The sequence below is a fragment of the Crotalus tigris genome, unplaced genomic scaffold (genome assembly GCF_016545835.1).
Source record: "Crotalus tigris isolate CLP2741 ecotype Arizona unplaced genomic scaffold, ASM1654583v1 scf7180000024433.2000942, whole genome shotgun sequence".
Taxonomy (NCBI): Eukaryota; Metazoa; Chordata; class Lepidosauria; order Squamata; family Viperidae; genus Crotalus; species Crotalus tigris.
Genome location: NW_024100601.1, coordinates 291,551 through 314,715, shown reverse-complemented (window position 1 = coordinate 314,715; position 23,165 = coordinate 291,551). Strand labels below are relative to the sequence as shown.

The window sequence follows — 23,165 nt, the reverse complement described above, 5'->3', positions numbered from 1 at the left end:
GCAGTGCTGATCTCCAGGTTTGCTGGTATGGTTTGGTAGAACCTTTACTGATTCTTCTTCTGTTTGCTTCCTTAATTTCAAAATATATTCTATCAATTCGTGTAGCCTTCTGACTTGATAATTACTGCAATGCTGATATAACTTGATTTTTTATTATCGTACTAGAAGTTCTTGTAAATGTGTAGTATTTCTAAGGTGCCTTGGATGTTGACACTTCATTTTTTACTAGTTTGGGTAATGAAACGTCTGCAAGAAAACAAGCAAGCTCAGGGACCCCTCACTTCAATTTTTGTTTGATCTTCCTTAAATCTGTCACTATCTGTCCATTAGTATCCTTCGGCATATCAGTTTGAGATTGTGACCACTTCTGAGTTTGGAGGTTTTGGAGAACTTGCTTTTTTATGTCTTTACAATTATCATTTCTTGTCCTTTCTAACAACTCTGAAATTTGCCACCTCTTGATAAGATAGATGATTTTCCCCTATTACAATCCCACAATACTATCACAGTGGCAATAAGATAGTACAGGCTGGTACTGGTTGTCACAATTCATTAAGGCCCTGTCAAAAATTATATCCTTAAAATTGACATGGAGAAAGAACAATCCAGGGAGTAAATATTGAAGGGTTGGGGCCCGCAGGTTATTATAATATTATTGTGACTGCAAATCCAGAGGGTAGCAAGGACAGCTGTCAACTCCTGCCAAATTCAGAATGTGGTTCTGTTCCATTTTCAGGATGGGGTTAGCCTCAGAGACTCCTAACCAGAAATTGTGGATCTCATTGGAAATCCACTATGTATTTCCATAAACAGACAGAATAAACACTCAGCCAAACAGAAGAAAAGGAGCATATATACTTTATTCCAAAATGTGTTTTGGAAGAAAACCTCACTTTCAGAGGAACAGTGCCAAAAACACTGACATGCTCTTAGTCTTAGCTAAAAACGGAGCATTAATTGTGCTGAACAGCTGAGAGATGCGTAAGTCATCATCAAAGTCAGACACAATCACTTGGTTCCTTCTCTCCTTCATGTGAAATATTGGTAATGGTGGCTGTTCCTCACCCAGGTACCAAAGGCCTGACTGCGCAGTTCTTTCCATGCCTCTTGGTATGAAGCAGCAGCTTCTTTGTACTCCCAGTATGTTTGCAGTCTCTTGGCTCTAAAGAGAGCAAATGACATTTGGGATGGACTCCTCTGCTCTCTGGCTCAAGGTGTGACTGGACAAACATTCAACACTACCCTTCTTGGGTCTTGCCAAAAGCTGCAACCATCTGTTTGCTATAAAGATGTTACTGTATACAGGAGAAAAGCTCACAGGCAGTTTTGCCTTCTTGCACAGAAAAGACTGCAGAACACAAGGCTTGAATCCAGGGAGAGTGTTCACTGCCTTGCAAAGAAACAAGCTGGACAATGGAAAGCTCAGTTTCACAAAAGTTTGGGAAGAAAAGCAATCACCTCTATAAGGGCACCTAGGCTTTCCAAATATTTCTCAATTTAGTTCTGACAGGACTGTCCCTGTTGCTAAACATATTAACCCTATAGAGCTTGCACAATTTCCACTATTCATGGTTTAAGCTTAAGCTTCTTGTGAGATGGGCAGTTATACAAATTTGATATAGATAGACAGGTAGATAACAAAGCTGCTACTATAATATCTGTTGCCCCTTAACCAGTCCCTGCCCATTAGCAACTCTGGCTGACATTCTGAGCTCTCTTCCAGGAAAGGCTCTAAAGCAGTGGTTCTCAACCTGTGGGTCGGGACCCCATTTGGGCTCAAACGACCATTTCACGGGAGTCGCCAAACAACGCAGTCCGCCATTTTTTCCCCCTTTTCCTTAGCTGCTGAGCCCACCAAAAAGTCCCATTCTGCAAACGGTGCTGCACCAGTTGAGTAGTCCTCAACTTACGACCGGTTGAGTAGTCCTCGACTTACGACCGGTTGGGGGTCGTGGCATTAAAAAGGTTGAGAACCACTGCTCTAAAGACCAAGATCTGGTCTTTGCTCCCCCAAAGAACTGGCACAGATACCTGAATTGCCTGAATGTCAAACCTGGAGAGGCAACAGAATGTCAAACCTGGAGAGGCTGGGTTTAGCTGATTGCCAAATAACAAGAATGCAAAGTTGTGAAGACTTATGCAGAAGATGATCCTTCATAGGTCCTATATCACTTGGCAACCAGATACCTATCAGGCTATATATATTTCAGCCTATTCTCCCTAGCTGGGAATGAAGCAGAAAATTCAGGAAAGGACAAAAGAGTATTTTTCTGGGATACTGTGCCCAACCTCCTATATGAAATCCAGATGACACCTTCGCTTCAGGAATGCCTTGAACTGCTGGGACTTATGGCTTCCACAAGCTTTCCCATTGACTTTGTTGGAAGCCAGCATGAAACTGCCAGCATGAAACCATCACACAAGGTCCTTGCTAACAATCCTCGATCCTCAATAATGACAATGGGGACAGCCAGGATTGTTATCGCATTGCTTAGCAATGGAAATTCCATCCCTAACCCATCCCTTATCTGTGTTGAAAGTGGCAGTTGTCAACCTTTAAAGACCACAAATAAAATCTTTGCATTCTCAGAGGAGCAGAAAAAAACCCTCGTGCAAATGTAAAGCAGAAAGCAGCTGCCTGCTCATCATGAAAATGTGCTTAGGCCAAGTTATAATTTTGAAAAAGGCAGGCACAGTGAAAACGTGAGGAGCATGTGACCAAAATTCCCCAAGGAATCAGTCATAACCAGGGTCAACCCGTCATTCAGAAATTTACCTGCTCTATCAAGTAGATCAGTGATGGTAAAAGACAGGAAAAGCTAAGCTGTTATGGGAATGAGGCAAAGCAGTACTCCCAACAGGGAAGACTCAGTATAAAGAAGTTGATCTTTAAAACCCTCATGTGCACATTCAGGTTCAAAACGGCAAAGGAAGAGCATCAGAGCAAAACATGCAATGCACAGCAGTGGAAAACCAAAAACTGGATGGACTGGATAGGGGAAATAGGAGACACATGATCTAAGAAGAGACTAATGCAGTGTTAGAACAAGTCCTGGAAGAATTCTTACGTGAGAGTTTCTGGCAGGTTTTTCACAGGAATACTGGCCACCACCTTTAGAAAAGCATGGAAAAGTTCCACCTTGCAAATTCGAGACCTGTCAGTAAGAGTACAGCAAATTCCAATCAAACATACTTTCTAGCAAATTCCCACAGCAAAAGACCACAACAATAACTATTCCAAGATTTATGTTTCTCTGCAACATGCTCAGCTACCAAGAGAATTGATGTTGGGGGATCAGAAGTGGTGTAGCTGGCTGATGACAACAGAATCCAGCATCTGAATTCTTTTCTGAAAGATACTCATTTAATCACTGCTGGAAAATTCTTTTAAAAACTGTTCCTAAACCTCATAGTTTAGAATCAAATATCAGGTGTATCATACCAATATGTACCACACACACCTAACCCAAATGATTTTGGAGGGTATAGAAATGACACACACTGGTGATATTTGTGCTCAGTAACATCAAGTAACTGTAGGCATCACCCTTTTATTGAAGGCTGCATTTATGATAGCCCGGTATTGACTGGCTGGTGGATAAATCGTGCATGCATCAAATCCAATTTCTGCTTGTAACACTTTCAGGGTTAACCATGAGTATTGCAGATGCCTACCAATTGACTATGAGCCTCAATATTAACTCTTAGCAATCACAAAACCCTCTCCAGAATGACCACATCAGATATCCACTCATACATTGATTAACAGATTGTTTGCAACCTTATAGTTTCTCACAAACTACTCATTTTCTAAGCAGCAAAAATGCACATTGGAAGTTTTAAGAAGAGACTGGACAGCCATTTGTCTAAAATGGTATAGGGTTTCCTGCCTGAGCAGGGGGTTGGACTAAATGACCTCCAAGGCCTCTTCCAACAAATAATAATAATAATAATAATAACAACATCTCAAATGGAGCTTCATCCTATAAAAACTACCCAAATTTGCTAAACTAATTCTACCTACCGTGTTTCCCTGAAAATAGGACCTACCTCAAAAGTAAGCCCTAGCCTGATTTTTATGCATGCGCCTAATATAAACCCTATCTCCCAAATAAGCCCTAGTTAAGATCCCGCCCTCTGGTTGTGATAGGTAGGGTGAGGCACACGCGTAAAAACCAAGCTATGGCAGTGGGTACCGAAGAAAGACACTCCAGCAGCAGATGTAGCTGTTGCGCAGCGGTGGCAGAGCCTTTTGCTACTGCTCTCCCCTGACTCTGAAACGGTGGAGGGGGACTGGGTAAGGTCCATCCTTCGTAGCATGACAGTAAGGCTTGGGAGGGGAGTGAAAGGGAAGAGGCAGGCAGGCAGGTCATTGAACTGGTGGGGGAGGTCACTAAGTGGGGAGTGACCTGGTGTGGGGGCCCTCAAGTAAGCAGGTGCAGGGTGCATGGGGCAGCTCTGCCCCGCCCAAAAAATAAGACATTCTCCAAAAATAAGCCCTAATGCATTTTTGGTGCAAAAAAGAATATAAGTCCAGGTCTTATTTCAGGGGATCACGATAGTTCATCTACCCTTTCAAAGCTAATTATTAGTCTCTGTCTGCTGTAAAATTTCCAGTTAAAAAACACCAAAGTGCAACATAAAGGTATATAAACGCTCTTCGAGCCTTGCTTGGTTTTATCACTTCTCTACATGCTCCCAAATGACTTTAGACCTTAGCACAAATCATTTTACAGCTGCAAAGTTTAGACATATCACATAAATGTGGTGTAGCTCAGGTGAATTTGTTCCTTATTAAATGCACACTTTTATTAATTGCTTTGTCATAAACAAACCATATGTGGGAGGAGGTAATTCAATTTATGCCATATGACTGTCCTAGGAAGACATGATCACTATACAACCAGCATGGCTTATCCCCTCCCCCAGAAAACAGTCAGCAAAAGTCACTTGTTAGCTCATGCAAGGCTTTAAACTATTTGCCCCAACTCTGCCTTTTCTCAATCAACCCGATGATCCCATTTGCCATCTGAGTGGCTGTTCTATTGAACCGCAACAAGGACATTTCAATCACTCTGTAGGCAGAGCAAAGGTCAGACAGGAATTTGTTGGCAAGAAGAGGCATGTGACATGCCAAAGTAATAAGTCAGGCACGGGCAACAGGAAATTAAAAATCCATCCATCATCAAGCAAATATTTAATAACTATAACCTGGATCCAAAATAAGGACAAATAATATTAAGAGTGCATTTAAAGTTTATTTATTCAATCAACTAATCTATATATTATATTGATGGAGACTTTCATGGCCAGCACCAATCACAAGAAGTGTTACAAAGCAGACCACTTTGACTTATGAAGATGCCAGCCACAGCTGCTGGCAAAACTTCAGGATATAATCAATAAGTGGACCTGCCTAGTCAGAAGCTCATCACATTGCATCTAATTATTTCATAGTCTCATAAACTGTTCAGAATTTCCCAATGAATTCTTAACCCTTCTTAGGACATTTTGCAAAGGGGATGGCAATTTTTCAATTCTTTTATAAGAGGCAGAGGAAACAACTTGCCACATGTGAACTCCATCTATTTTATATTCCCCCCAGATCATCCACTGCCACCACCAACTGAAAAATTCAGCCTTGCTCGCTCACAAGATTTAAGGGGCAAAACAGAAATGTAAGTCTTCATTTCATCTCCTTAACACACTTCTACTCATCCCCTACATCATTATTTTTCCTAATGTGGGTTTTAAGGGGCCAAAATGTGCTCCTAAATTAACCCCCAAATATTGGCTGTATTCACTCTGGTGATAGTAGGAATTTAAGTCATGCCCTTATAGAAATTGGAGGAAAAATCAGGAAGTTTAAAAGTCTACAGGTGAGCCTGCGGAAGAGTATAAGCAGTAGGGGCAAGAGAAAAAGGAAGGCGTTTTCAACAGAGAATGGTTTCTGTTTTTAAAAACAAACCATTCTGCAATTTTCTAATATGAATTCATGAAGCTCTCTAAATCCAATAGTATGGATTTCCAGGATATGTTTTAAAGTCAGTTTGTAAAAATCAGATATAGTGCTACATAAGACCCTCAAGCAACTCTGCAAGAAACTAAACAATAAGCAAATTATTCATACTTTTTTTTCAAAAGACATCCAGGATGAAGTATTGACAGCCAAAGCATTCAAAGATCATACAGTGATTTTCCAATCCCCCCCCCCCACACACACCTACCCCTGTGAACTCCACACTCAACACAAAGGGATCTAGGCAGAATCCCTAGATCCAGAGGCACAGGTACCTGGAGGTCAAACTCCCAATCCTTTTCTTGGAGGTTCCTTGTCTAAAACCACATGAAGTGACATCTAATGGGTGCTCTGGGACAGCACTCCAACTGATAGCTGGAAAATGGGATGAAGAGAAGTTACTTTCAAAGAAACAGGTGCTATCTCTATTGCAGCAAAACAATTCCTCCAGACTGACAACCACACAGTATGATTTTACTTCTACATACAGTTCAGGAAATCTACTTCACCAGCTTTTCCAGAAGTCCCTTCCCTCAACTTTTACAGCTACCTTAAAACTTCTTATAGGAATTAACCTTTTCCACAGTGTCTTTAGTATAGAATTCAAACAACAGCTCCTCTCAGACAGTGTCCAAGGACCACGAGTTCCTTTCATAACTTTCCATAAAATTCAGATTACTGTTTTCTTGGCTTAGAAATAAAGTCACTCTCATAATTTATCAGTACTATAAACAATACAAGGTTAAAAAATAAATAGCATGTAGCTACTTTTATTAGAACTGCTACAGTAACAGAATCTTGCAAGTCTCAATGTGCTTCACTTCCTCCCTCTTTATCTTCATGAGAATTAAGGGGATGGTCTAAGAAGTTTTGTAAACCATTTTCTTGACCTGGATTTAAGTTATGCTTATCTGATTGTTGCCTTAATAAGGATCTTCCTTCTATCTTTCAAGGTCGGACTCACCATACAGTTCTATTAACTAGGGGTTCTTAATAACTGCTGATTTCTAGGAGTCTTTTCAAGTTCTCAGAACTGATTGTGATTTCAGCTATTTGAGGGAATGCCTACATTATTTTCCAGGGCTGCTGTGTTCAGGCAGGCTTGATATAAATCAGTTTCCTTCAATTTAATGTCATCTGCCAGGACCCTGAAAATGCACCTTCTCTGTCATAGCACCTGCCCTCTGAAATAAAGTTCCCCCCAAATCCAGATGGCTCCCACCCTACTGGCATTTCAAAGGACCCTAAAGAGTTGATTCTTTGCCCAGGCCTTTGGCTAGGATGGGTAGCTCTTTGGAGGAGTGTGTATATTTTGCTGCTGGCCAATTTTGCCATCTTTTTCTTCTTTATTGCTGCATTCTTGTTTTGTAATTTTGTTTTTTATGAACTGCCCACAACTGTTGGGAATCAGGCAATTTACAAAGTAAATAAAATGTCAATCAGGAATCAGTTCATCAACTTGTAATATGTTTATTAGGTAGGTGCACATGGAACATGCATTAGAAGGACAAAAATTCACCACACTCTGTCATTAATCAAGCCTTCTTCTCTTAGCTCATCAGTTGCCTTTCCTATGCCACAGTGACACCACTGGAAATGGTCATTATAGGAATTTGCTCAAAGACCCAGCCTCAGCCTGCACAGCTTTTGTAACAGATCGAAGATGTAGTTTCCACAACAAACCAGCCCACCACAACCTATCCTAATAAGCAAGGATGTGAAAGGGCAAAGAGAAGTCTCACAAATTCACCCTCTTCATATAGTGATATTTACCTGCACCGCAGGACACTACCTTTCTTTGTCCCAGAACATGGCCAGACTTGGCTGCTTCACGACTATGGATGAAACGTAGCTGGGACTGTAGAATTTCCAATTCATGAACCTGGAAACCATCTGGCAAATGTGAGACCAGACGACATCTAGGAAGGAGGGGAGGAATAATATAATATTTATTTATAATAGACTTGTTTGCTGCCAATCTCGCCTTTCATTCAGCAATAATGAAACGTCATCCACTTGGCGTAAAAAAGCAAACATATTCTGGACACATCCTCTATATCAGTGGTTCTTAACCTTTTTGAACGAATCGCCCCCCTTGAGCCAATGAGGAAGTTGTCATCGCCCCCTCCCCCAACATAACCTCTCAATCACAACATAGGAAATGTTTATGCAAACACTTGCTTTGTTTTCTTTAAAATTGTCATCAGGACATATCAATGCAAATAATTTATTTCCAGTCTTTTTCCCATATCTCAACTGTGTGAAAAATTTTGGTGCCACCCGTCACTTTATTCCCAAACTTCGTGATACATGTATTTCATTATTATCTTATTTATTCAAGACACTTAAATGTAATGACCACTGAAAACAAAATTCAATTGCAAGAAAGTGAAATGCCCGAAAAGAAAAACAGTAATATTTAAAGTGAATATTTAAATTTAAAATATTATTTTAAAAATTTAAAAATAAATTTAAAAATTTAAAAACAGTAATATTACAAGTGAAATTTAAGACGCAAAAAGAAATATAAAAAGGGTAGAGGCTGCTGCGCAACACGCATGAAGATAAGCAATGCGTATTCACATATGTACGGTGTTCTGTACTGAAGCTAGCTGGAGGAACATTTAGCGAGCGATCTGATGTTTTTGTATATACAGCGATTCACTGTTCGAAAAAGTCTCAAAGGTATCCCCCAAACTTCTCGCTCCATCGCTCCTATATCGCCCCCTCTTCATTCCTTCGCCCCCACGTCACCCCTTTTTGTTCCATAGCCCCCCTGAAAAATGAAATCGCCCCCTGGGGGGCGATATCGCCCAGGTTAAGAACCACTGCTCTATATCAGCATAAACAAATCCTCAGAACAGGGAAGATTTTGCAGACAAGAGACAGACCAAGGCTAGGCCAACTCATGTGTTTCACACAGCAGTTAAAATATGGCAATAGAAGCGAGACAATCAATGATCCAATTGCTTCTGTCCTTTGCTTATTTTAGCCCTTAAAGCTCTAAAGAGAGTTGTGGGATTATTAAAGCCATTCTTGATGTTAAATCTTGGAAGTACCACATGATTTGGGAGAAGCAGAAAATAAGAAAAAGAACAGTTTTCTGTCCCTCAGCAATTAATTTATCCCTTTTGTAACCAACAATAACCAAATAAAATATGAACAGGGTCTTAATTTGCTTAATATAAAAAGCTCACATTTTTGCAATATAAACATCTCTCCAAATTCAGGATGCATAGGACAGAATGTTCATTTTGTTTCTTACCTATCAGAGTGGAAAAAAAAAACCCCAAACTGTGCTAGATTAAAATATAAGAAGCCAAATGGCTGCACTAAGCTTAATCCATTCATTTTCTACCAGTTTGCCTAAGATATTCTCTCTCTATATATGTGGGGACAGACTAAGTAAAAGAATCTTTAAAAAAAATCATCCAGAGTTGTTATCAGGAAGACCTATTTTTGAAAACAATACATTAAGATGTCAGTCATCCAGGACCTTGCTGGCATAACAGTAAACAGAAAATTTAGGCCTGGGTGCACACATCTTTTTCATCATTAATAATCTCCATAAATTAAAAAGATGGTTTACTCTTCCAGATAACTACATCTCTTGCCATCCTGTCATAACTACTCCAATGTGAGGATTTACAAAAAGGACAGCTATCCTATCTTGTTGCGTGGGTGTATCAAACAGAGGAACTTCAAGTGCTGTGCTGTCCCATCATAGTCACCTAGTTATAACTCACTCACCTTGCAACAATGGCCCGGTGCAGAGCTTCCAGACTGTAGGGGCACTGACCCACCACCAGGGCTGACAAGTAGATAGGCTGCTGAAGGAAGTGCATCAGAAGTGCTCCCTGCCAGCCAAGAACATTCCAGCATGCCAGTTTATCACTACAAGACATGGAGACTGTCTGGGCTCCACGGCCTGGCTTGATGCGTAGAAGCCCTATGGTATGATATTCAATGCCTGGCCTTCGGGAATCCATTGTTTCTCCTCGGACACATTTGGCCCCTGTTCTATGCAGATCCATTATTTGGGTTTCTTTAAGGTGATCAGCTGAGAGCTCTGAATTATTGTAAGAATTGCTAGCATCCGTTCTTGGTTTCTTGGGAAAGGAACCAGTGACTGTTTCTTCAATCTCCCTTTTACAGCTTTCTTGTGCCCTGCAGTCACTGCTGCCCATGCTGGGTACTTTTGCTGGACTCAGGAGCAAACATGGCTGGGCATCCGTTTCCATCATTGGGATAATGGAGCCATCCCCACCTACAAAAAACAGAAGGGTGGACAACTTAAAGAACAGAGGAAGAGACTTATTTTCCCTCAATAGAGAACAATTAACTAATGATAAGAAGTGGTGTCTTGGTAAAAAGCCAACCTATGCAATTTCCTGAGAAACCTAGGCAATTTCCCTTCAAATTCCATGTAATAGAAGCACAGGAACAAAAATATCCTCTGGTAAACAGGAATACAGTGGGGCAAAAAAGTATTTAGTCAGCCACCAATTGTGCAAGTTCTCCCACTTAAAAAGATGAGAGAGGCCTGTAATTGTCATCATAGGTAGACCTCAACTATGAGAGACAAAATGAGAAAACAAATCCAATCACATTGTCTGATTTGGAAAGAATTTATTTGCAAATTATGGTGGAAAATAAATATGTGGTCACCTACAAACAAGCACGATTTCTGGCTCTCAGACCTGTAACTTCTTTAAGAGGTTTCTCTGTCCTCCACTCATTACCTGTATTAATGGCACCTGTTTGAACTTGTTATCAGTATAAAAGACACCTGTCCGCAACCTCAAACAGTCACTAACTCCACTATGGTGAAGACCAAAGAGCTGTCAAAGGACACCAGAAACAAAATTGTAGACCTGCACCAGGTTGGGAAGACTGAATCTGCAATAGGCAAGCAGCTTGGTGTGAAGAAATCAACTGTGGGAGCAATAATTAGAAAATGGAAGACATACAAGACCACTGATAATCTCCCTTGATCTGGGGCTCCACGCAAGATCTCACCCCATGGGGGTCAACATGATCACAAGAATGGTGAGCAAAAATCCCAGAACCACACGGAGGGACCTAGTGAATGACCTGGACCAACGTAACAAAGGCAACCATCAGTAACACACTATGCCGCCAGGGACTTAGATCCTGCAGTGCCAGACGTGTCCCCCTGCTTAAGCCAGTACACGTCTGGGCCCGTCTGAAGTTTGCTAGAGAGCATTTGGATGATCCAGAAGAGGATTGGGAGAATGTCATGTGGTCAAATGAAACCAAAGTAGAACTGTTTGGTAGAAACACAACTCGTCGTGTTTGGAGGAGAGAGAATGCGGAGTTACATACAAAGAACACCATACCTACTGTGAAGCATGGGGGTGGCAACATGGGGGCTGATTCTCTGGAAAGGGATCAGGACGACTAATCCATGTACAGGAAAGAATGAATGGGCCCATGTATCGTGAGATTTTGAGTGCAAACCTCCTTCCATCAGCAAGGGCATTGAGGATGAAACGTGGCTGGGTCTTTCAGCATGACAATGATCCCAAACACATCGCCGGGGCAACGAAGCATTTCAAGGTCCTGGAGTGGCCTAGCCAGTCTCCAGATTTCAACCCTATAGAAAACCTTTGGAGGGAGTTGAAAGTCCGTGTTGCCCAGCGACAGCCCCAAAACATCACTGCTCTAGAGATCTGCATGGAGGAATGGGCCAACATACCAGCAACAGTGTGTGCCAACCTTGGGAAGACTTACAGAAAATGTTTGACCTCTGTCATTGCCCACAAAGGATATATAACAAAGTATTGAGATGAACTTTTGATATTGACCACATACTTATTTCCCACCATAATTTGCAAATAAATTCTTTCCAAATCAGAAAATGTGATTGTCTGGATTTGTTTTCTCATTTTGTCTCTCATAGTTGAGGTCTACCTATGATGACAATTACAGGCCTCTCTCATCTTTTTAAGTGTAAGAACTTGCACAATTAGTGGCTGATTAAATACTTTTTTGCCCCACTGTATACTAACAGTACTGCTTTTATTTGTAGTACAGTATTATAAATAAAAATAATAACTGAGTTGGAACCACCACTAACTTTCTATCAACAGATTTAATAGTGTTCTAGCCAGAGTATCTGTAATGAGCCATGTAAGGTTCTCCAAAGCACCTGAGGGCAGGACAAGAAGCAATGGATGGAAACTACATCAAGGAGAGAAGCAACCTAGAACTAAGAAGAAATTTTCTGACAGAACAATTAATCAATGGAACAACTTGCCTCCAGAAGTTGTGAATGTTTCAACACTGAAAGTTTTTAAGAAGGGATTGGACAATCATTTGTTTGAAATGGTATAGGGTTTCCTGCCTAACCGGGGGATTTGTCTAGAAGACCTCCAAGGTCCCTTCCAACTAAATCTATTCTATTCTATTCTTTTTTTAATAAAATTTTTATTAATTTTCTCTTGCATACATATATTAATTTTTCAACCAACGTGCTGTCTTGAGTATAACAATGCTAATACATATTCAATTCCTAATCTTTCATTCTTTCCTCTAGCCATTGATAAAATAGATCCCAAGTTTGATAATATTGTTTCTTTGTCTTTCAATCTCATATTTAATCTGTCCATCTCTGCGCATTCCAGTATTTTTCTGATTATTTTTTCTTCTGGTGGTAGTCCTTCATTTTTCCAATATTGCGTAAAGATTATTCTTGCTACTGTAGTGATGTGTAAAATCAAATATAGGCTTTGTTTGTTAATCTTTTCTGGCATTATACCTGATAAGAAGAGCTCAGGTTTAAAATCCTAATATTTTTTCTAACCAACCATGTATCTTTTTCCAATAAGCCTTTGCTTTGCCACATGTCCATCAAACGTGACAGTATGTGCCTGAGTTATGCTTACACTTCCAGCATCTATCTGACATTGTAAAACATTTTTGCTAATCTTGCTGGTGACAAGTGCCATCTATAAAACATTTTATTTTCTTTATATAAAGTTGACATTGTTAATTTATAATTTCTCTCCCATAGCTTTTGTCACTTTTGGAAACATCATTGTAATCCTTTCTTCTAACATAGTTTTAAATGTCTCTGGAATTTTTGGAAGCTTACTTTCTTCTAGATTTTGAACAGTTCTCTCTCTTGACGTTTCATACAATTCCCTGTAGTATTCTTTAATTTTTTTTTATTTCTTCATTTTTGAATTGTAGATAGCCTTTCCCATCTACTAAATTGTGTATTGTTTTTTTTTTCTCTTTCTGTTTTTTAAGTTTATAAGCTTATCTTCCTGGTTTATTGGTATTGTCGAAGAAATTCTGTTTTGCATCTATTCTGCCATTTTTTCTGAATCCAACAGATTTATGTTTTATTATTTCCATTTCTCTTTTCAAAGTCTTTTTCTGTGGATTTTTTTATAGTTCTGTTTCTAACTTTCCAAATTTTTCTTTTAGTAATACATATTGCTGTCTTCTATGTTTATTTTTCTTTGCTGTATACATTATGCCATGCCTCTAAGTATGCTTTGGCTGTATCTCTTAAGTTTTGTAGTGTTGTCTTTTCTTTGTTTTCTTTAAGGAAAAATTCCATTTCTTTTTTCGCTAGCTTTTTCTTTTAGCATAGATTGATTTAACGTCCATCTTGGTTTTTTTTTGTATTCCTCTCCATGTAACTTTTAGAGGGTTGTGGTCTGCCCGTGTGCCTATTTCTATCTCAATTTCCTGTATATTCCTCCTCAGTTCAGATGTCATCCAAATCATGTCAGTTCTTGACCAGGATTGTTAGCTGTTTGAGTAAAAGGTATATTGTAATTTTTGTGGGTTAATTTCCCTCCAGATGTCTTGTATTCCAATTTCCTGTGCCATATCAGAGAATGTCCTAAGTAGCCTTCTTCTGGTTTTTCCTGTTTTATTGCTTTTATAGTCAATTGTTCTATCTACTATCGCATTGAAATCTCCTACTAAGCAAATATTTTGGTACTCCATTTCTATTATTTTTCTATGTAAGCTTTGATAAAATTCTTCTTGATTATTATTTGGTGCATAAATTGCCACTAACAATGTTTGTTTTTGTATTTCTACCATTACAATTCTTCCTTCATCTGAATACACCAATTTAAAATCTATTGTCTCTTTAATATATACAGCGACCCCTCTTTTTGTCTGATGTGCTGACGCATAATAAAGCTTACCAATTTTTGAATATTTCAATAATTTATGATGCTGCTCTTTTATATGTGTCTCTTGCAAACAAATTATGTCTATATTCAATTTCTGTAACTTCCTGAAAATTTTGTTTCTTTTTGATGGGGAGTTTTAGTCCATTTACATTTACTGAAAAGATTCCATTTTGTTTCTCCATTTCCATTATTTATATTTAGGTCTAGTCGATCTCCTAATCCTCTGTTCTCTTCCCTTTGCCCTCTTGTTCGTCTTTCTCTTCTCCTGTTTGTGCAGTTGCTCCTTGGGTCATCTCTTCCATTTGCTTCCATTCCTCACTTTCCCCTTGTCGTTGTTGCACTCCTTCATCCAAAATTGCTCTGTTCCTTACTTCGAAGTCCTCTGCTTTCCAGATTGAATCCAGTCAATATCTTGTGTTGTTCCAGTTTATTAAAATGCCTTCCAGCATTAGCCATCTAAAATTTATGCCTTTGGCAATCAGCTTTATAGTTAAAAAATGGTAATGTCTTGAGTATATCTTATTCTTTTGGGTATCTGCTTTAAAACCAGTTTATTTTTATATTGTAATGGCTCGTCTCTCACTTTTCTCAGTACTTCATCCTTTGTTGTTTTCTTTATAATAGCTTGACTCCCTCTTTTTTGTGGCGACTGTTACGTCACCCCTAGTCCTTCCTTTCATTAAACTAGACATACCCAATTCCAGCAATCGTTCTTTATGTTTAAGCCTCTAGTCCTGATCATCTTTGTTGCTCTTCTCTGCACTTTCTAGAGTCTCAACATCTTTTTTACATCGTAGTAACCAACACTGGCCTTACCAAGGCATTAATACCAAGTGGTATTAACACTTCACGTGATCTTGATTCCATCCCAATGTGTTGGCTTTTTTGGCAGCGGCAGCACACCACTGGCTCATATTTAAGTGATTGTCCACTAGGACTCCAAGATCCTTCTCACAGTTACTACTATTTGTGGGGAAAACTGCACGCACAGCAAACTGCCATGCTTTCCCCCCTACAAACCTCATAACCTTGATACCCTTTGTCCCACGGAAGTAGCCAAAAGGTCATCCCCTTTTAACTTAATATCTTACCTACCTAAATAAATAATATGCTTAAGTTCCCTCTTATCTCTTCCTGCCTCTGTTAGTTCTTTCTCCTTCTGATCTATCGTATTTGTCTTTACCTGGTCTCTGAACAGTTAATATGTTACTAGAAAATAGTTGAAGGAATTTTCCAATAAAGAAACTTTATGTCAGCATCTAAAGGTTAAACTTATGAATGTAAAATGTCAGCATTTAATGTAAAAGCCTATGTATGTAAAAAGTATATAAGAAGCAATAAACTCAGAGTTTGTCAAGCTGTGTCCTGCAGCTTCAAACCTCTGCTCAAGAAATGCCTGAGTCTTTTCTTAGCATCATTACAACTATTGAGCAAGGTACCACCTATACTGTACCTGTGCATTTGGTTTTTCTTGCCTAAATGTAGAACCTTACTTTTTTCACCACTGAATTTCATTTCGTTAGATAGTGCATTGGTTCAAGTCTGTCCAGATCCTTCTGTATCTTAAGCCTATCTTCTGGAGTATTGGCTATTCCTACCAGCTTGGTATCATCTGCAAATTTGATGAGTTCCCCATCTATCCCCTCATCCAAATCATTGATGAAGATGTTGAAGAGTACTGCGCCTAAAACAGAAGCTTGGGGTACCCCACTGCATACTTCCTTCCGTGTAGATGCAGTTCCATTGAGGACTACATGTTAAGTGCGGTTGGTCAGCCAGTTACGAATCCATCTGGTGGTGATGCTAATCCACATTTTTCTATCTTATCTAAGAGAAGGTTGTGGTCTATTTATGTCTTACTGAAGTCCAAATAAATTATATCCATAGCATTCCTCTCGTCCTCTAATTTTGTCACATTGTCAAAGAATGTGATAAGATTTGTCTGGCATGATCTGTTTTTGACAAACCCATGTTGGCTTTTGGTTATGACTTTGTTTGCCTCTAGGTGCTTGCTGATTCGTTGCTTAATTATCTGTTCCAGAATCTTCCCAGATATTGAGGTCAGACTGAAAGCTCTGCAGTTTCCTAGATTTATTTTTCCCCCCTCTTTTGAAGATGGGAACTACATCAGTTCTTTTCCAGTCCTCTGGTAGTTCCCTGGTACGCCAGGATCTTTGAAAGATATAGTTCAGTATAGTTCAATGAAACATCTCCAAGAAAACAACCAAGCTCAGAGGGTACCAAGGACATTTACAACAGATTAAACATACATCAGCCAACAATTTTGTAATTTTAAAAAAGTTTTATATTCAGTCTTTCCATACAGAGAATGTAAAGGCATGTCCCATTTTGTGATCTCAATAAGTTTTTGAGGTGACTTATCAAAGTGAGCTATTGATCCAAATAACTTTCCTGTCCACATCTGTTGTCCCATTAAGAATCTGAATTCTTCCACTTCGTAAAGTTTAACTCCCTTCTTTCCACAACATGTAATCAAATAAAATGCTGGGGATGTAGTATCCTTAGATTTCAGTAAGACATTTGGTAAAGTAGACCACAACCTACTCCTTGGTAAACTAGAAAAAGGTGGAATAGACAACATCACCACCAGATGGATCTATAGACAAACCATACTCAACGAGTAATCTTCAATGGCACTATATCCACATGGAGAGATGTAAGCAGTGGGGTACCACAAGGTTCTGTCTTAGGCCCAGGACTCTTCAATATCTTCATAAATGACTTAGATGAGGGAATTGAAGGGGAACTTATCAAATTTGCAGCTGATGCCAAACTGACAGGATTAGCCAACACCACAGAAGACAAACTCAGGATCCAAAAAGATCTAGACAAACTTGAACAATGGGCCCTATCCAACAAAATGAGTTTCAATGTGGAGAAAAGCAGTTTTACATTTAGGCAGGAAAAATCAAAGGTACAAGTACAGACTGGGCGAGACGTGGCTTAAAAATAGTAACTGTGAGTGGGACCTTGGAGTCCTACTGGACAATCACTTGGCTATCACCAGCAGTGTGCAGCAGGAACCAAAAAAGCTAATACAATCCTGGGTTGTATAAACAGGGGCAGAGAATCAAGATCACACAAAGTATTAGTACTGCTTTATAAAATCCTAGTCAAGACCACACCTGGAATACTGCAGCCAATTTTGGTCACCATATCACAAAAAAGATGTTCAGAGTTTGGAAAAAATTCAGAGCAACTAAGATGATCAAAAGCCTGGAGACTAAAACATACAAAGAACGGCTGCAGGACCTGGGTTTGGCAAGTCTAAAGAAAAGAAGAAATAGGAGAGACATGATAGCAGTATTGCAGTATTTGAGGGGCTGCCACAAGGAAGAGGGGGTCACTTTGTTCACCAGAGCACCAGAGGGAAGGATGAGAAACAATGGTTGGAAACTGATCAAAGAGAGAAGCAACCTTACCAGGAGAAACTTCTTGACAGTGAGGACAATCAACCAATGGAACAGCTTGCCTCCAGAAATCATGGGTGCTCCATCACTGGAGATTTTTAAGAAGAGACTAGACAATCACCTGTCTGAGATGGTATAGGTTCTCCTGCTTGTGCAGGGGGCTGGACTAGAACAGGCCTTTTCAACCAGTGGTACGGATACCACCTGTGGTACATTGGCACCTGGCAGGTGGTACGCAGCCATCTTAGAAAAGTAGCAGGGGAGGGGAATGAGCTGAACCAGTGGCAGCACCACACAAGCCTGAGGAAGAGATGGCTGGAGCTGCAGGGCTGTCAGGGCTCAGTGGAGGCGCCAGGATCAGCGCCAAGCTCCAGCTGGAGCTCGGTGTTAATCCTGGAGCTTCTGCTGAGCCCAGAAGAAGCACCGATCAGCTGGAATGTTGCAGCATTTCCAGAGTCTTGTGATTTACATTCAGATGCTTGGCAACTGATTCATATTTATGACGGTCACAGTGTCCCACAATATGAAGTGACCAAAACCTGCTGCAACCACCCAGCAGATGGAGGGAATAAAAACCAAACACCACCACCACCACCCCACCCCCACTGCCAAGCCTCAACAGAAACGCTCAGAACAATGAAAACCTTGGACAGGAGGAAGAGCGCCGCTGGGTGGGCAGACAGGTATCTTGCTCGGCTGTGGCTTGAGGGCACTTTTTTAGTGCCATGTTAACTTCGAACAGTCACTAAGCAAACTGTTTTTCCTTTTTTGGTCATCAAATTTTTGACACCTTGCTTGGTGACTGGTGGTACTCGGATGTTGCCATATCCTAAAAGTGGTACAATGGGTGAAAACGTTGAAAAGCCCTGGACTAGAAGACCTCCAAGGTCCTACTCTACTCTACTCTTCTCTAAAACGCAGCAGTACTAGGTCGCCTACCAAGCAGTCAATTAAAGAAAAAGAAGCAATTCTCTCAAGTATAATAAAGTCAATGAGGTTATTCCAATAATACTTACAAGGTGTGTGACTGGTGAAAAAAACAAAGCTGATAAGTGGTTTGAGAAGCCATTTCCCTTTTTCGGTTGCAGGGATGAAAATGCTAGACTCCTGACCTACAGCAGCTAGCCAAAGTTGATGAATAAGATACCTGATGGGCAAGAGGACAGAATCTTTAGAAGGCACAGAATAAATGCCATTCTTAAGACATAGCAGAGAAATATGGTCCCAGCACTTTGTGAAATAATTATGAAAACTTGTTTTATGCTATTGAAAATAAAAAGACCAGTAAACCGATGAATGAAAAATACAAGGGAGGGGGCTCTTTTGGCCAGAAAGAATTGAGAATGGAATTCTGTTAACTGTCAGGAGTAACTTAGGACAGTCATTGTTGTTGGGGCCATTATTTACATTGTTTTATTTACACCTACGTCACTTTCCTAAAAATGTCCTGCAATAAGTATCACTTTTAGAAAACCAATAAAGGTATTCTTCAAACATTAACTTAGTGAATGTTCAAAGTTACAACATCCCCGTACTTAAGACACATATCTTGCAGCACCACAGTGGTTGTTCACCCTTACTAATGATCATAGAGACGCTGCAACATGTTCCTTTGGCCCCAAGCCTAAAAGCCCCACATTGCCTATGCTCGCCTCCTGTGCAGCCTTGGGTGCCACAGCCCTTGTCCACCCAGGCAGAGAAGTGCTGGGCTGGCTTCTCCCCTTCCCTTCCAAGCTCCAGCCTCTGCCCACCACTTGCTAGAGCGCTAAACCACCCAGATTTCAGCAATTGCACTGCTGCAGAGCTGAAAAGCATGGCGCGCCTCTGCCCTGCCCCCCCCCCCGCTTTGCCAGATGCACTCTGAGGCCTTTTCCAAATTGCAAGAGAGGCTCCTAATCAAACCTGCTTTCCAGCTCTGTCACGTTTCTCCCTGCAGCTCAAGGCACTCTTATTTCACTGAAGAAACGGAAAAGCTGCATTTCTAAAGGATGAAACATACAGAGAAACCAAAGAAGAATCCTCCAAAGTTGTCGCTTTCCCCAGTGCGGAGCAAGAGACACCATGCAACTCCATGAGGCAACTTCCGGGAATGACCAAGTCCGCTGCCTGTCAGCTTTCTCTATGGGGCAAAAAAAAAAAGAGAGAGAGAGAGAGAAAGAAGATCAGCCTTTCCAACTTTCTGCATGTGATTTCCGGAAGTTGCCTTGTGGAGTTGGTCTCTCCTGCTTCGCACTGGGGAAAGCAACGACTTCAGAGGATTCTTCTATGGTTTTCCTGCGCGTTTCTTCCTTTTACAATGCAGCTTTCCCATTTCGCCAGCAAAAGAATGGGAAAGTATTGAGTTGCGGGAAGAAACGTGACAGAGCTGACAGCAGATTCCTCTTGTGATTTGGAAAAGACCTCAGAGTGCGTTTAGCAAGGGAGGGGCGCAGGGCGGAGGTGTGCCAAGATCTTCAACTCTGTAGCAGTGCAATTGCTGAAATCTGGGCAGGAGATCTGGCGGGCAGGAAGGCACCCATGGGCTACAAGTCACCCCGAGGGTGGGAGCAACCAGTTCTCCGCTGGAGTACAAGGGGCACAGGGAGGAGGCATGCCATGTTCTCCAGCTCTGCGGCAGCACAATTGCTTAATTCTGCGCGGTTTGGTGTTCCAGAAAGTGGCAGGGTAGGGCCGTGCCCCCTTGTGAGAGAGGCTGGGTCTCAGCAGGGAAGGAGAGAGGCTGGCCCATTGCTTCTCTGCCTGTCTAGACAAGGGCTCCAGCACCCACGGCCATGCAAGAGGTGAGCGTGGGTAGTGTGGGGCTCTCAGGCGTGGTGCCAAAAGTAAGTAAGCAATCGGTGACAGGGAGGAAAGCCCAAGCACCTTGGGACTCCAAGGGGTGGGAAGAGCATGGGATCTCTCAGAGGGTGGCCAGAGGCAATGGTCTTGTTTCTGCACTAGGCATCCCATGGTGTTCCCCACTCCTGAGGCACCCCATGCACTCTTAATAATTAATGATTGCATGGGGAGAGTGGTGGGGCTTGTTCATTTAACGCAGTGGTTCTCAACTTTTTTAATGCCGCGACCCCCAACCGGTTGTAAGTCGAGGACTACTCAACCGGTCGTAAGTCGAGGACTACTCAACTGGTGCAGCACCGTTTGCAGAATGGGACTTTTGGCGGGCTCAGCAGGGCAGAGACAGCCTGGACAATTCCTATTGGCTTTTGAAAGCCAATAGAATTAGACTCTATTCAAGAGAGTCTATTCTATTGGCTTTCAAAAGCCAATAGAATAAAAGGGAGTAGCTAAGGAAAAGGGGGAAAAAATGGCGGACTGCGTTGTTTGGCGACTCCCGTGAAATGGTTGTTCGACCCGAAATGGGGTCCCGACCCACAGGTTGAGAACCACTGATTTAACGAGTTCCAATTATTGCATCCTCAGGTTACTAACTCAAAGATTGCCTGTAAAGCATCAATAAGAAAGTCAATCGCCTTTCAAAAGAAAGTAGAAAAGAATAAGTGTCACTGTGAGGTACAAGTGTTGGATTAGGTCTGGGAGGCCCAAATTCTACCCTCAGACTTTCAGATGCTCTTTCTCAGCTTAACTACAGGATAGTTTGGTATTTGGCCCAGAAAGGCAGAATCCAAAAAGTTAGCATGATTGCAACCAGCATGGTTCCAAAGCATTGTCAGAAGCTGGGAGAAAACTCAGGATCTGCAGAAACAAGAGGGGCCTTCACATAAGATAGCCACATTCAAGCTCCTTGGAGTACAAGTGGACTCAGTCTAGGAATAGACAGGCAGCTGGCACAGTTCTTTCAGATGACGCCTGACTACTTTCTCTGGCAGTTCTCTCAGGAATCAAACAGCCTTCCCAAATTGCTTTTCAGGGCAGCCACGAACCAAGATGCTCTCCCGGCGGCCACGTCTTGGAGCTCAGCTATTTTCAATTCTCTCGCACCTACCTCTGGAAGCTTCTCTTGGCCATCACCTCCGCGTGACTGTCGTTGAGGACGTCCCCTGTAAAGAAGCAGCAGCAGCGCGGCAGGGTCACAAGGGGCCGGGGCTGCCCTCGCGTCCCATCGAGCGCCTAGGGAAGGGCGCGCCAGCCCCGCAGCCCCGCTTACCCGTCTCCCTCATCTCGGACTGGCCGATACATTTCGTGCCGGTTCCCATGGCCACGACTTCCTTCACGGCTGAAGGGGGAAAGGCAGGTCACGCGACGGGGGAAAAAGCAGCCCGCCCCCCACCCGCCCCGCCGCCCCCGGCCTGCCGCTCGAGTCCCCGTTGAGGGCCTCACCGGGAGGCGCCCCGCTGCTTTCCGCTCGCTCCGCCCGCAGCACCGCCGCCAGCTCAGTCCACTCGCCCGTGCCGCGGCCCGGCTTCCCCTGCTTCGGCAGCCGCGCTTCATAATGGCGGTAGCAGATTGCCGCCACTTGGTCGGCGTCCCACATGGCCCAGGGCGGAAGGAGAGCAGAACGGGACCGGAAGCGGGGCGGCCTCTCCCTGTTCCGGTGAGAAGCCGAGACGGAATGAAGATTCTCCGAAGCAAGAAGACCGCGGCCGGAAGCTTGTGCCGGGCACCCGACCGTGGTTTTCGGTGGCCTCGCGCTGCCCGCCACGGGGCCCTTCCGCCCCCCACGGCCATACGAGACAGGCGTGGCGTTGCCCCGATCCTACCGAGCGAGCTGCCCAAAGCCAGGCGCCGCCGTCAGGGAGCGGCAAGTCGTGGCGAGTTTCAACCATGTTGGGAGCATAGCTTTCCCTATTCTCTTCAATGTTTTGTTTTTATTCTTTTGAAAAATTATTTAGCAAAAATTATTAAATGGTGAGAGTAAGTCCACTCATTCATGTGACAATCTTTTCGCTCTTTGAAGACTGCTGGCTTGTTTGCCATTTATCTTGCCCAGCAGCTGCTCTGGGCAACTTACAAACATCTTGGTTGCCTTTTCCTGATTGTTGAACATGTCCAAATCTTTTTAACTGTTCTCAAAGGGCTGGTTTACAGACTCTTCACTATCTTGATGAGCCTTCTTCATAACCTGCTTCATTTTGAACTGTGGTACCTACAACTGGATAAATTATTCCAAATAGAGAATGGCCAGGGCAGAGCACAGTGGAATTATTTATATTTCATATTTCTAAACCGCCCATCTCTCTCAAAGAGGGGCTCTTTCTAATTCCTGTGGTTTGGACACTTCTGTCAGTGTATCTCAAAATATCCTTTCCCTTTTTAGGAAATGTCACACTGCTGGCTTATATTTAATATCTGGCCAATAAGGACACTGATCTCTTTCACAAGCACTGCTGCCAAGCCAGATCTCCCCCCACTCAAGTCAAATATCTTGCATTAAACAATTACTTGATGGTTGATAGACTGGGAAATGATTCTTTTACTGTACCAATTGCTAGAAGTGAAATGCAGGATGGTGTAAACAGAACAACGAACACAAACTCTTTAGCTTTGTTTCATGAGCTAGGCTGCTGCAGGCTGAATATAATGAAAGCAATTTCTGAATGCAGCTATCAGAATGGAATATTGAGTAGCATTTTATGG

The 23,165-nt window shown here is 42.0% G+C and overlaps 1 protein-coding gene across 1 annotated transcript; it reads right to left on the bottom strand.

Annotated features, from left to right (window-relative positions):
* Positions 1–840: 840 nt before the first annotated feature.
* Positions 841–22,099, bottom strand: ADAT1 (adenosine deaminase tRNA specific 1). Its single transcript, XM_039331034.1, has 9 exons — positions 21,909–22,099; positions 21,736–21,804; positions 21,574–21,628; positions 18,647–18,777; positions 9,770–10,286; positions 7,793–7,938; positions 6,295–6,394; positions 3,069–3,155; positions 841–1,162 (listed from the first exon to the last, which is right to left on the bottom strand). The coding sequence occupies exons 1-9, from the start codon at positions 22,060–22,062 to the stop codon at positions 1,030–1,032; spliced, it is 1,392 nt and encodes a 463-aa protein (XP_039186968.1). The 5' UTR covers positions 22,063–22,099; the 3' UTR covers positions 841–1,029.
* Positions 22,100–23,165: the final 1,066 nt, after the last annotated feature.

What these genes read in the sequence shown, in the direction of transcription:
- ADAT1 (XM_039331034.1), bottom strand. Translation starts at nt 22,062, where the DNA reads ATGTGGGACGCCGACCAAGTGGCGGCAATCTGCTACCGCCATTATGAA. An exon ending in GCCAAGAGAAGCTTCCAGAG is followed by an intron (nt 18,778 to 21,573) that starts GTAGGTGCGAGA and finishes CTTGCCCATCAG; the next exon opens with GTATCTTATTCATCAACTTT. An exon ending in AACCTGCCAGAAACTCTCAC is followed by an intron (nt 1,163 to 3,068) that starts GTAAGAATTCTT and finishes TGCTCTCTTTAG; the next exon opens with AGCCAAGAGACTGCAAACAT.